Source organism: Psammomys obesus, unplaced genomic scaffold, assembly GCF_907164565.1.
Source record: "Psammomys obesus unplaced genomic scaffold, mPsaObe1.curated_primary_1811, whole genome shotgun sequence".
In the NCBI taxonomy this organism is placed as follows: Eukaryota; Metazoa; Chordata; class Mammalia; order Rodentia; family Muridae; genus Psammomys; species Psammomys obesus.
Genome location: NW_026585626.1, coordinates 4,524,487 through 4,536,840, shown reverse-complemented (window position 1 = coordinate 4,536,840; position 12,354 = coordinate 4,524,487). Strand labels below are relative to the sequence as shown.

Genomic DNA, 12,354 nt, shown 5'->3' with positions numbered 1-12,354 from the left:
CTCCCATGTTTTTAGAAGAACATTTGGTAAATCAGATGTAGGAGGCTTTATCATTTCCTTAAGCCAGTATTGTTTTCAAAATAAGTTTCAGCAGGGCAAGCAGCTGTTAATGCCTAATTAAAAGACTTAAGTTAGCATCTAGAGAAGTCAGCTTTAGTGTTATTCCACACAGCAGTGTGCTTGTTCCTGTATGACATTTATACACACATGTTCGTGCGCTTGTTCTGTTTGTTCTCTCTGCCCTCTTTCCTGCTTTTCCTCCTCATGCTCTGCTTGTTTGCTTTCTAAAGGACTTAGGAATATGAATTTGATAACAATCTGATTTCTTTCCAGATTTTGTCCTTTAAAGCACCACCTTTTTACCTTCTGGCACCTCAGATCTTCTAGTTAACAGGCTGTCTCTTCTTTGTAGTGTGCCTAGCAGTCAGTTGGTTATATCTTATAAACGCTTACTGATAGTTTCCTTTCTGTCTTGATAGATAGCAGGTGTCCAAATAGCTAAAAGTTAATACTACCTTTAATTTTTTAATGTCTGATGACTACACACACCCACACCCATATAGTTAGTGAAAATTTTTTCTTGTGTTTCAGTTTAGTTTATCTAAACCTGTAGCTGAGCCAGAAGATTTTTATAAAGTTTGAGGAAATGTAATTGTTGGCAATAACTGAAACTAACAACTTTGAAGTTTTAAAATCTCTGGTGGTTTGGGAATAATAAACAGCTGAACTGTATGAGTGAAGTAATTTCCAGACACAGGGGACTTGGTGCTAAATGTACCATGGTGACTAATTAAATGGTTTCTGCACTTAGGTATGAACTGTTAACCAAGCTGGAAATTGAGTATCTGTGGAGTGTGGTCAATGTAAAGCTAATTGAGATATCTTAACCAACAAAAATGTTAAGTTGTATAACTAATTTTTAAGACACACCATATTAACTTGAAATTCTATGCTTTTAAGTGCTTTTGGATGTGTATTGAAACCCACATGTGAATGAAGTCTAATATGGGTGTTAGATGGTGTTGAGCCACACACAGTATAGACCTTGATGTAGCTCTGTGGATTCACTGCTCCTGTGGTGGGAGGACTGTTCTAGTGGGTGTAGCCGAGAAGACAGCCATACCAGTTCTGTGCTGATCCCAGCTGGATCCATTCTCCATCCTGGCTGCTCATTAGAACTTTCCAGGGACTTGGGAGACAGTGGTCTGATACCATTGAATCAGAATCTGGGGCTGGTCATTTTGAAAAGCTTCACTAATAATCATAAGTTTAGTTATGGTCGAAGCCACTAGTTTCAAAACACACACTTCAAGAATATTTGATATGGAAGAGAGTAAATGTAAAATACTGTCTTCTCTCCTAGACTGCATTATGAAACCAAATAAAATATTTTACTTTGCAAAATAACAAGTATTTTTATTTATTTTTAATTATGTGTGTGCACACACTTGAATGCAGGTGCCCACAGGGGCCAGAAGCATTGGGTCCCCCAGAGTTGGGACTCAGAGGATGTTGTGAGCTACCTGATTTGGGTGCTGGGTCCTTTACTGAGCTATTTCTACAGCCCTATAAGAACAGTCATCTGTCTTTCTCCATATACTCTTTCTAGAACCTAGATCAGGAAATTCTGCTTTTGATCTCAAGGATAGGGCAGAATTGTGCTTATATCCAGAAGAATTGATGTTGAGGATTGCTTCTCACTTGGAAGTAATCTTCCCATTGTTTGGACACTATTGAATTTTTGAATCACTCAGCTCAGACAGCTTCTTGAGGGTAAACAGATGGCTGTTCCTCCTGTATTCACAGCTGTGCAGATGCTACTATACTTTAAGACATTCTTCACCCCAGGAGGAAACCCTGTATGCCCATAGCAGTCACTCCCTCTTCTCAGCTTGTGTAGCTGTAGGCAGCAGTGGTCCCTTTTCATGAAGTCATGTAGTGTGCTGGCATTTGTGATTGGCTGCTTTCACTAAGCATTGTGCTCTGCAAGTTCCCCCGCTGTAGAATGTGTTAGTACTTCCCTGCTTTTTATGGCTGGGTACTGCTCCATTGTGTAGGCAATAGCTCGTTTTGTTTCCTCATGAACAGTGGAGTGTTGCTATGAACATGCTGTGTATATCTTGCCATAGCGTGTCTTCACTTGGGTGTATGCTGGGAAGAAAATGGCTGGCTTACTCAGGGATCCTTCACCTCATTTGAACTTCATGGTTAGAAAATCTTCTCATCAAGTCAAAGAATCAAAACACTCCATGTTCTGATAACACTCTATTGTAGAACAGAAGTCCAGTGTGTGTCATTTGATATGGTGGTTTGCAGAAGGCACACTGCCCACCTAAAAGAAAGCACAAACTGTTCTCTGCTTTTTTCCAAGTGGTCCACATTTTTAAGTTGGAATTTGAAGATTTTCAAATCTTTTCCTCACTCTTTTAGTGATTAGATAGGACTCTTTGTATCTATAAACCGATCCTTGTAATCAGCTCACAGTTGCTGATTGCTTATTCAGTGCCAGGTTCTAGGTGCCTGAGGGTTTTAGTATACATTATTCACTTTCAGTTTCTCAGTTAACTGTCTGCCGTGGCTACCATTGTACGACTGGTAGAGAAATGGAGCACAGAGGTTGGATAATCTGCTCCGTCAGGACACCTGGATGGCATGCCGAGTGGTCCTAATGGTTTTTGCCGACTGTTGGAGCTGCCTGCCCCACTAGTAGTTGTTGGTTCTTTTGGCAGATGTATTACTGTGCTGTGAACTTGCTTGATTTATTACCCATGAGATAAAAATCAGGAACAACAGCAGTTTACATGGGTTTAAGTCAAGTGCAGAAGCATAAAAACTTAACTTTTATAAATGTTGAAAGAATGATGGATTTAAAGGAGCTTTATTTAAGGTAATTTTTAGCTTCATCTCATGATCCAAGGCACATACATGAAGTTATTTCCTCCACTTTCCATCCCGTCCCTGCTCCTAGTATCTTACTTGACTTTGATTTCCAATAAAGTAAGCTGGAGGCGAGTGGGTGTAAAATACCACATTTCCAGTGGGCCTTTTGTACATGTGGAATATTGTTTGGTGTAAAAGGGAGACAGATACGTGGTACTGAAGTGGGTTTTGGGTATAGAAGAAGATGGCTAGGTGGCAGTCTAGAGTGACTGTGGATGAGTGATCACAGAAATCATTTGCGTAAGGGATACAACAGTTTTCTCATGCTCTGAAACTCAAGCCTGCTTTGGGGTTGAATTGTGGGTAAAGTTATGGAATATTTTGGCAAAAGGTAATTGTTGAGGCCAGTTTTATGTTAGATATTGTATCAGCAAGGTTGAGAGGAGCCTGCTGTGCTGTCCGTTTGGTACTTACTCCTTTTAATAATCTGCCTTTATCATGTATGTTGATGTGATCCTCCATTCCTTCCCCAACCCCCAGATAAACAGGGGTCATATGACAACAGAAGCCAAGAGAGCTGCAAAGATGGAAAAGAAGATGAAAATTTTGCTTGGTGGTTACCAGTCTCGTGCTATGGGGCTCATGAAACAGTTGAATGACTTATGGGACCAAATTGAGCAGGCTCACTTGGAGCTACGCACTTTTGAAGAACTCAAGAAACATGAAGACTCTGCTATTCCCCGCAGGCTAGAGGTAATAGCATGTGCTGCCTCATTGCTCAGAAGGAGACTAGGAAGCCAGGCCTTCCTTCTTCCCTCCTCCTAGCAGGTTCTCTCTGAAGTTGGCACTGGTGAACAGTGGGCTTCTGACTCTGTGATGTAAACCTGCCTATGTGTGGATGGGTAACAAGCAAATGGTTACTGCTGTGAAGGCTTTTCTCGTCTTTTGTATTAAAGGATAGGCTGCACAGGAGAATAAGTCAATTTCATGATTAGTTTTCTGCAGCTTAGTGGCTTCATTTATGTGCTCTGGGGAAGCTAAAGTAGCGTCTTTTAGTTTTGTGACTGAAGGTGCTGGGGTCTTTGGCCAAATTGGGTTTAGATTTACCTCTAGTGTGCACTCTCACCCCTGCCCGCTTTCAGGGCAGCCAGGGCTTGTTGCAGTGTGTTGGGGTGTTGAGGAGGCTGCAGTGGCATGTTGTTAACAGGGTGGCTGTTGCAGTAGTTTTGTAGCAAATTGTTTCTCTATGAAGTGTACCCTTCCGGAGAACTGTAAATTAAGCAGCTGTTAGTAAGGTACACTGCCATAAGTGGACTTAGGTTTGCAGTAACTGGAATGTTTTTCTGTTCAAGTGTCTAAAAGAAGATGTTCAGCGACAACAGGAACGAGAGAAAGAGCTTCAGCAGAGATACGCAGATTTACTGATGGAGAAAGAGACTTTCCAGGCAAAGTTCTGAAGCACAATTGAGGCTCTGCTACAGAAGAACTAGTTGCTGGTTTCACACTCTGCAAGGCTGAAACTGGTGTTTCTCTTCATTGACAAATTTACCCAGCACCCGTGGTCTCTCAATTGTTTGTTTTCAGTGATACCGATCTTGCGCGTTCTATGTTACAGACTTGGACTCCAGGATAAGAAGGGTTTACATTATCCAGATGCTCATTCTTTGCCAGGGTCATATTTGCAAAATTTCGTAGTTTAGGCCTTTAATTTAAAAGCCTGACTTTAAATACTGCCTGTGAGCAAACCCTTGAATAAAAAGAACATGTGAAAAGTTGAAAGTGTAGCCTTTTGTTCAAAGAAATTAGACACTTAAAAGTGCCCACAAGCCTCCAGCTGTTCTTTCTGTGTGCCACACTTAGTGAGCACTTCTGGGGAAGGAGAGTGACTGACTCAGTGGGAGTCCTTGATGGTCACTTCTCTACACTGGCATGAAGGACGGACTTGTTAAATCCTAACGTTACTCCTCCTGGTATCTGATTAGGGCAGGTTTCTTCTCTGCTGGCTACTGACATGAACATTTGTGGATTATAACTCAAAAATACTTTTTTTTTAACTTGTAATTTTTTTACATGAATTTTTAAAAAACATTTAAAAGATTAATTTTAATAAGGCCATCAAGCTTTACATTTAGCTTAATGTGTTACTCAATAAGCTTAGTAAGTTACTTAATAAGCTTAAGTAACTTTAAGCTTGGAACTGGAGGATAGGTAGATAATAGGGAGACCTAGCTTTATAATAACTCTTAAAAGGTGACTTAGGAGCAGAGTGTGGTGCCACAGGCTCATGACCCCAGAGCTTGGGAGGCTGAAGCGTTAATAACAGCAACAGTGTTGACCAACGGCGTGGTGGGCTTAGCAGGAATGCTTCCCTAACCATGGGGACTGAAGGAAGGGACTAAAGGGACTAAAGGACTCATTCACCAGGCTGAGCAAATATCCTGTGCCGGAATCTTGGAGCTAGCACAGTGGATACGATAGGCTCTACTTCTTGAGCTTAACAGTCAGTCTCTTGAGAATGACAGACACTTCTGGTTTTTGCAAGGTCTTGCTCTGCATCCCAGGCTGGTCTAGAATTTCCTGTGTAGACCTGACTGCCTTAGGATGTGAAATGAGCCTCGTGCCTCTCCTGAGTGCTGGAATTACAGGTGTGAGTTGCCACACACATGTGACAGATGGTGGAAATACAAATGCATGGTGTGCGTTGGAGATGAAGGCTAGTTACAGCAGAGCTCTTGCTGCTGGTGTTAGTTAGGAGATACTAAGCGTACACAGTGAAAGAAGCATCATGAATTTTAGATTCTGTGAGAAAATTAACGGGATGCTACAAGAGTGTGATTAAAGAGATCACTTTGAAGAGGTGTAACGTGAGGTAATACTTGGTTGCCATTTTAGAAAGCCAGGGCCTTGTGAGATCTAGGTAGGGCCCATCCCTCGAGGGTGGATTGCCAGCTCTATGCTCTATTGGGGGGAGGGGAGCTTGAAAAGTGGTCAGTGTGGTTTGAGTGTCAGGAATGGCGTAGCACAGGGCCTGACCATATGGACCCATATGCGAGGGAATTGGGCTTTATTTTAAATGTTAGGAGACACGAGAATACTCTAAAGCAGAGTGTTGACAGGTCAGCTGTGGGTTTAGATTCCATTACTGTGGCCCTGTTGTGAATTGTCTTACCTGGGTGGAGGTTAGGATGCTAATTACCTTAGCGGCTTGGTGCGGTAATCCAGACAGTGCCAGGAAGCTGTCTGGGTCACGATTGCATACACACGGATCCACACGGGACTTGATAGTTAGCCTCTGCAGGAATAGAACATAAGTATGTATTTTTCTAGTATCTAATCATGTAGTTCTCATACCATTTCTGCTAAGTCCTCAGTGGGGTTTTAAGGAAATACTTGATACCATTTTTGAATAGTGATGATAGTTTCAAATTTTGTTGCATGTTTTGTTGACTCAAATTCTAGTACTATATTAAATGATAATGGCTGATAGTCTTGTTCTGTTTTTAATGGGGATGACTACTGTGTTTTATGTTTAAGTTGGCTTTCTGACAGACACTAGAAAGGTGGCGTCTCTGAGTTGTGTAGAAGGTTGAATGAGGAAGAATGTTGTGGAGTTCTGTCAGGAGGGAGCTCCCGAGTCTCTCTTAAGATGCCCTTGCCGTTTTCTCACCTAGTGCAGTATTGACTTTAATAGATTATCTAACTGGAAACCATCTCGCTACTCTAGGAACCAGTTACATTCATTTAAAACAGAAAGACTTATAGTTTGTATTTTATGCAGACATTATATGGGCTAAACAGTCATTCAATTAATAAAGACTCACTGTCCTTAAAATTTGGACAAATGCACCTACTCACAACTTAAAAGAATCACAAAGACTTGTTTCAACACCAGCAGGCTTTGCATTGTATGCGGTAATGCCTTTGTCATGGCCGAAACACTTTCATTGGTCAGTAGGCTCACCGTCATCCTTCTTCAGTATCCTGGCAAGACTCCTCAGCAGGTCTCACCAAGTGGTAGAGACTTGGAAATCTAGTATCTCTGGGACAGAAATGTGCAGAGCCTGCACAGAGTCTCTCCAGAATATTAAAGTCGTGCCAGGTTAGCACCTATCAGGACAAAAACCCCCACAGTTTCCGGATGGCAGGCATATGGCATGTGACTGCACCTTCCTGGGATAGGAATTTCCCAAAGTGCGATTGTCCTGTTGGTGGTCTGCCTCACCTCTGTTATTTGGGAGGTTTGCATTTGTTCATAAGGACAGGTCATGGGGCTGTTTTACAACTGACATCTTTGGGCGTTTGGTAGTTGAGCCGAGTACAGGATGGCTGTGTGTACTTGTGCATACAGCAGCTAAAGCCGGGCAGTGATTTGTTCAAGGAGAGGTAGAAGGAATGAGTGTGGGACCGAGGTCAGAGCCCTGTGTAGAAGTCCTTTCTTGACGACTGACGTTTAAAATGTTACGTTTATTATTTACTAAATGTAATTTAAAGAAATTTATGGAGGAGGTGGTGGCCCACGCCTTTAATCCCTGTACTTGAGAGGCAGAGGCAGGCGGATCTCTGTCATCTGAGGGCAGCCTGGTCTACAGAGGGAGTGTCAGCAAGCCAGAAGAGGATACCAGATCTCATTATAGATGGTTATGAGCTACTGTGTGGAACTTAGGACCTTTGGAAGAACAGCCAGTGCTCTTAACCTTTGGGCCGTCTCTCCAGCCCCCTGAGAAAAGTTTTTATCATGTGGAAATTTAAACAGTTGCTAGTAGGGAAACCTCTCTTGAGTCAGTGTCACTCCTTGGAAGAGCTTTTCTCTCCTCTGCAGCTTACCTGATTAGCCTGGCATAGGGATGGGCTTTTTCCTTCAGAAAACTGGTGTTCTGGTTTATTGTGGCTTTGCTTAAAATACATTTCTCATTTCATGTTACTTTGTTTCCTGAGTTTTTCCTCTTAGCCTTCAGAATAAGGGGTTCATTTTGTTTGTATGACATGCAGTGTTCAGGCTTTGGGTTTTCTCTGAATAATGAACATTGTGGTCATTTCTGTGTGTGCAGTAGCCTTGTTTTCTAAGTAGCTTATCATTATGTTTCAAAATTTGGTTTAACAATTAAGAATATTTAAATATTTCTCCGAGGTAGCTTTAAGAATATTCTGCTATTTTGTTACTTGTACGTTTTACATTGTATAAAGGTGTAGATGGAGATGGGCCACTTACACACCTTGCTCAAATGACAAGGTCTTAAACAGGGTTATCTTCTGTTTTAGTGTCAGCCCGCTTGAGAACCTGTGCATTTTACTAGTGTCTGATCCATTTACTTTCTGTTAATTAACTAGTTCTCCCTGATCATTTGTGCCTTCTCATCAGCTTGTCTGTTCCTTAAATGGACTGTAATTTCCTGGCTTTAATTTTCTTGTGATTTAGGAAGCAATTCATCCCCTTTTAAACTTTGAAAATAATTATGGCTTTATTCATAGGTTTAGGACCCACTGAGGACAAAGAAACCACGGTGGGAATTTGAAGGAGGACCAGTCAGTGTGGAGGATTACTCATAGGGAGTTAACTTCTGAGAAGGGGAAAGCCATGTCTGAGGATTGCAGCAGTAGCAGATGCAGAGTGGGAGAGTACCCAGGAGGGACAGACTTGGAGGAGCCTCTTCCCTCCTCCCCCACACACTGACACTCACATGTCTCTGGAGAGGGTGGGCAGATGGAGGAGCCTGCTGGGGTGCTGATGGTATTTGATGCCTACTGGAAGACCTGCAGAACTCTGGAAGGCATGTGCCTTCAGTGGTAGAGAAAAGCTGTAGGTGAACAGTGATCTGGTAGAGTATGAGAGAAGGTGCTGGAATTAGTGAAGGTCTTCCCCTCGGAGAATTCCACTGTGTTGAAGAGATAGCCTTGGTGCTGTGCTGTGAGTGCACTTCCCAAGGTTATGGTTTGCTGATGAAATTCCTGTTGCAACAGTGTTATGTCTTCATGCACAAATTCGTGTTGTTACCAAGGGAGTGGGTTCAGGGTAAGAGTGGGTTTGCCCTCCTTCTGTGCTTGTGCTCTCTGGACCTTCGATTGCCTGCTATGAGATGGCCAGCCAGGTCTGTGTGTGCTGGAGGCCGCCGTGGACTTGAGGCCTTCAGAAAACTGTAAGGCATAAATTTATTCTTTGGAATTTCCCCAGCCTCATGTACCTGGTGCAGCTCCATGGAACTGAGATATCTTTGGCAAAGCAGGAGTGCTTCTGAGTTGCAGCTCCAGTAGTTGATTGTGACTATGTCGCTGTACCCAGTGATGATGGTCCTTTTAATGAGATGTGCAGTCACTGGAAGATGGGCCTCTGGGGGATTATCTTGATTAGGTTAGTTGGGGTGCAGAGGCCCCACTGCGGCTCCAATCCCTGGACTGGGATCCCTGAGTTAGTATAAGGAGGAAAGGCTGGTGATCATTTGCCTCTGCTGCCTGACTGGCTGCAGTAGGCCCGGCTGCTGCCAGCTCCTGCTGCTGTGATCCTGTCACAGTGGATTGAAGCCTAGACTGAGAGTCCAAGCCAGCCCTTTTTTAAGCGGTTTTCATCAGAGTGTTCTGTCACAGCAACAGAAGTAACTGAGACCCTTGTCTGTTGCCATTGTTTTCGAAGCCAGGTTGGAAGCTTTAAGAGCATGGCAGTTACCTGAAGCAGTTTAGTATTCTCTTAGTATTTTGTCTTTGGGTTTGGATTTAAATGTGCCATGTCTTCCTGGTCTCCTGAGTTAGGACCACTTGTTAGGATGCTTGTATTATCTGTATCCTTCCATGGTTATTATTACTATTTTTAGATTGTATACCAACAGTCAGGTAAAGCCAAGGAAGGGAGTGCAGGCAGGGTTGAGGATAGTTCAGTGGGCCCCTAGCTTTGAACCTAGTACTTGGGGGCAGGGAGGATGCAAAGTTCATTTTTTAAAATCTGTAAAACGTGTGTTTGTATGTATATATATATATATATTCACTCTGTATAAAAGCAGCAACCAAAGCCTCTTGGAAAGTAGCTGCAGCATAACAACATGACATGAGCTCTAAAATATAAACAAGGTGACATAAATGGTATAAACCACCACAGGCCAAGACCTGCATGTCCTTAGTGTCTGTGTAGGGAAGGGAGGCAGAGGGTAGCCATATCCCGGGTGGCCACCTGTAGGCCACAGGACCCCAGAGTAGCCAACAGGTGCCCTCGCTTTTTATTTTTTTCAAAGACAAGGTTTCTCTGTGTAGCCCTGGCTGTCCTGGACTTGCTTTGTAGACCATGCTGCCCTCAGATTCACAGAGTAACTTCTAAAAGGTAAAGACTCAACCACTTATGTTTCTGGAGTCATAGCTTTTGTTACTTACAGCTATATACTTATAGCGGAAACTAAGCTTGAGAAAGAAAATACCACACCTTTAATCCCAGTGCTTGGGAGGCAGAGGCAGGCAGGTGTCTGTGAGTTTGAGGCCAGCCTGGTCTACAGAGTGAGTTCCAGAACAGCTAAGTCTATGCAGAGGAGCCCTGTCTTGAAAAAAAAAAAAACAAAAAAACAACAAGTTATGAAATTTTAGGTATGGGTGTTTTGCCTGAGTGCATGTCATGTGTGCGTTCCGTATGGAAGCACAAGTATTGGATCCCCTGGAACTGAAAGTTACACATTGTTTGAGCTGCTGTGCAGGCGATGGGAATTGAACCTGGGTCCTTGGAAGAGCAGGAAGTTCTTTTTAACCACTGAACCTTCTTTCCAGCCTCCTGCTTTTTATTTTAATTTTTTTTTTTTTTTTAATTTGAAAAAGGATCTCCAGGATGAACCACAATTTTTATGTAGCCCAGGCTTGCCTCTAACTCATGACAGTTCTGTCTCATACTCCTCAATACTTCAATGCCTTTACATGAGAAACACTTTTAATTTATTGGTATATGATCTGCCTTGGTAACCCTGTCCACTTGGAAATAATGTCTATTTTGTAGGTTTCAGTGTTCTCTAAATAGAATAAAGTTGAAGTAACATTGATGGGCAGATTTTGAGCTTCCTGCCAGTTGGCTTTTCCTGTCCATTTACTCTGTTAAGTTGCTGAGAGGCTGACTATAATGTATTTACATATGCTTAGTTCTGCCAGGGTTTGTTTGTCAGGTATCTTGAAGCTTCAAAGTTGTTTTTTTTTTTTTTTTTTTTTTCTTTTAAGTTGAAGTTGGCTTAAGCATGTATCCTACAGGCAAATAGATCACTAAGGTTTGTTCTTAAAAAAAAAAAACACAAAACAAACCACTAATTTTCTTTTCTTCATTCTGTGTACATTCCATGTAGGATGCTTTTTGTTTTGTTTTGGTTGGTTTTTTGGAGACAGAGTCTTTCTATGTAGTTCTAGTTGTCCTAGGGCTCACTATTGGGACCAGGCCTTGAACTTGCCGCACTCCTCTGCCTCTGCTTCCCAGGTGCTGGGATTACAGATGTGCCCCACCACGTGGCTGCTTTGTAGTTTTTCAGGTTCTCTGTTGGACCTCCCTTTTCTCCAGTATTGTTCATTTTCTCCAGGGGGATCTCCAGTGAGTTCTCAGTGGCTCTGCCCATCCGTCGCCACTCATTTGCTTTCCTTTGCACCTTTTGAGTGTGTACACTGTGAGCGTGAGATGCCCTGTGTCCTCTTGTGTCTTCGTGAGCTGTTGCGCTGTCATTTCTGAATCTGCTTCTGTTGCTGAGCTTTTTTTTTTTTTTTCTTCTGGCCCCCAGTCATGCTTTTCGTTCTGGTCTCCTCCTCTGCATGGCGTGTGGCACTGACAGTGTCACCCTGTGGCTGTGGCTCTCTTCACTCGCTCTTTATCCATGTTTATGCTGCTGCCATTCATTGCAGCAGAGTGGGGCACTCTCACAGAGGATGCCGTGTGTCCTCGGAAAGATCAGCAGCATCTCACTCTGTCCTGCTGTTTATTGTTTTTCTTAACAAACAAACAAAAAAAGTTAGGGTCTGGAGGGATGGCTTAGTGGTGAAGAGTGTATACTGCTCTTGCAGAGGACCCAAGTTGGGTTACCAGAACCTATGTTTGGGGATTCACAACTGCTTACTGTAACTTCGGCTCCAGGGAATCTAGCATCTCTGGTCTCTACACACACACAGATGTACAGAATTAAAAAATCTTTAAAAATGAATTTATAGCTAAGTATTTTTACTTTCTTGTTTACTTCTGCTACAGTAAATAACGATAGATATGACTCCAGAAATACAGGTGGCTGAATCATAGTCACCTTTTAAAGGTTACTATGAAAGGTTCTTGAGATCTACATTTTTGAGAATTGCTGACTTAAGTTAAACTCGCTGGATGGAGGGAGCAGTCTCTGCCCAAGCAATCGGTGGCTGCCGGTCCTCTTGATGAGAAGCGTTTTGGTGTTCCCATTCTCCTCATTCCATTTAGGTCCATCTGCTGTGCCAGGGAAAGAGAGTGCCGCCTGAGCCTCCTGCATCCAGTGAGTCAGCCCTCCTCCATGT

General features: G+C 42.8%; 1 protein-coding gene across 1 annotated transcript in view; it reads left to right on the top strand.

Annotated features, from left to right (window-relative positions):
* Cdc5l (cell division cycle 5 like) overlaps positions 1-4,659 on the top strand; it is a 37,617-nt gene extending 32,958 nt beyond the window's left edge. Inside the window, exons 15-16 of the mRNA XM_055612491.1 lie at positions 3,421-3,633; positions 4,233-4,659. Coding sequence (XP_055468466.1) covers positions 3,421-3,633; positions 4,233-4,337 — 318 coding nt within the window. The 3' untranslated portion in view covers positions 4,338-4,659. The remainder of the gene's footprint in view (positions 1-3,420; positions 3,634-4,232) is intronic.
* The last annotated feature ends 7,695 nt before the right edge of the window (positions 4,660-12,354 follow it).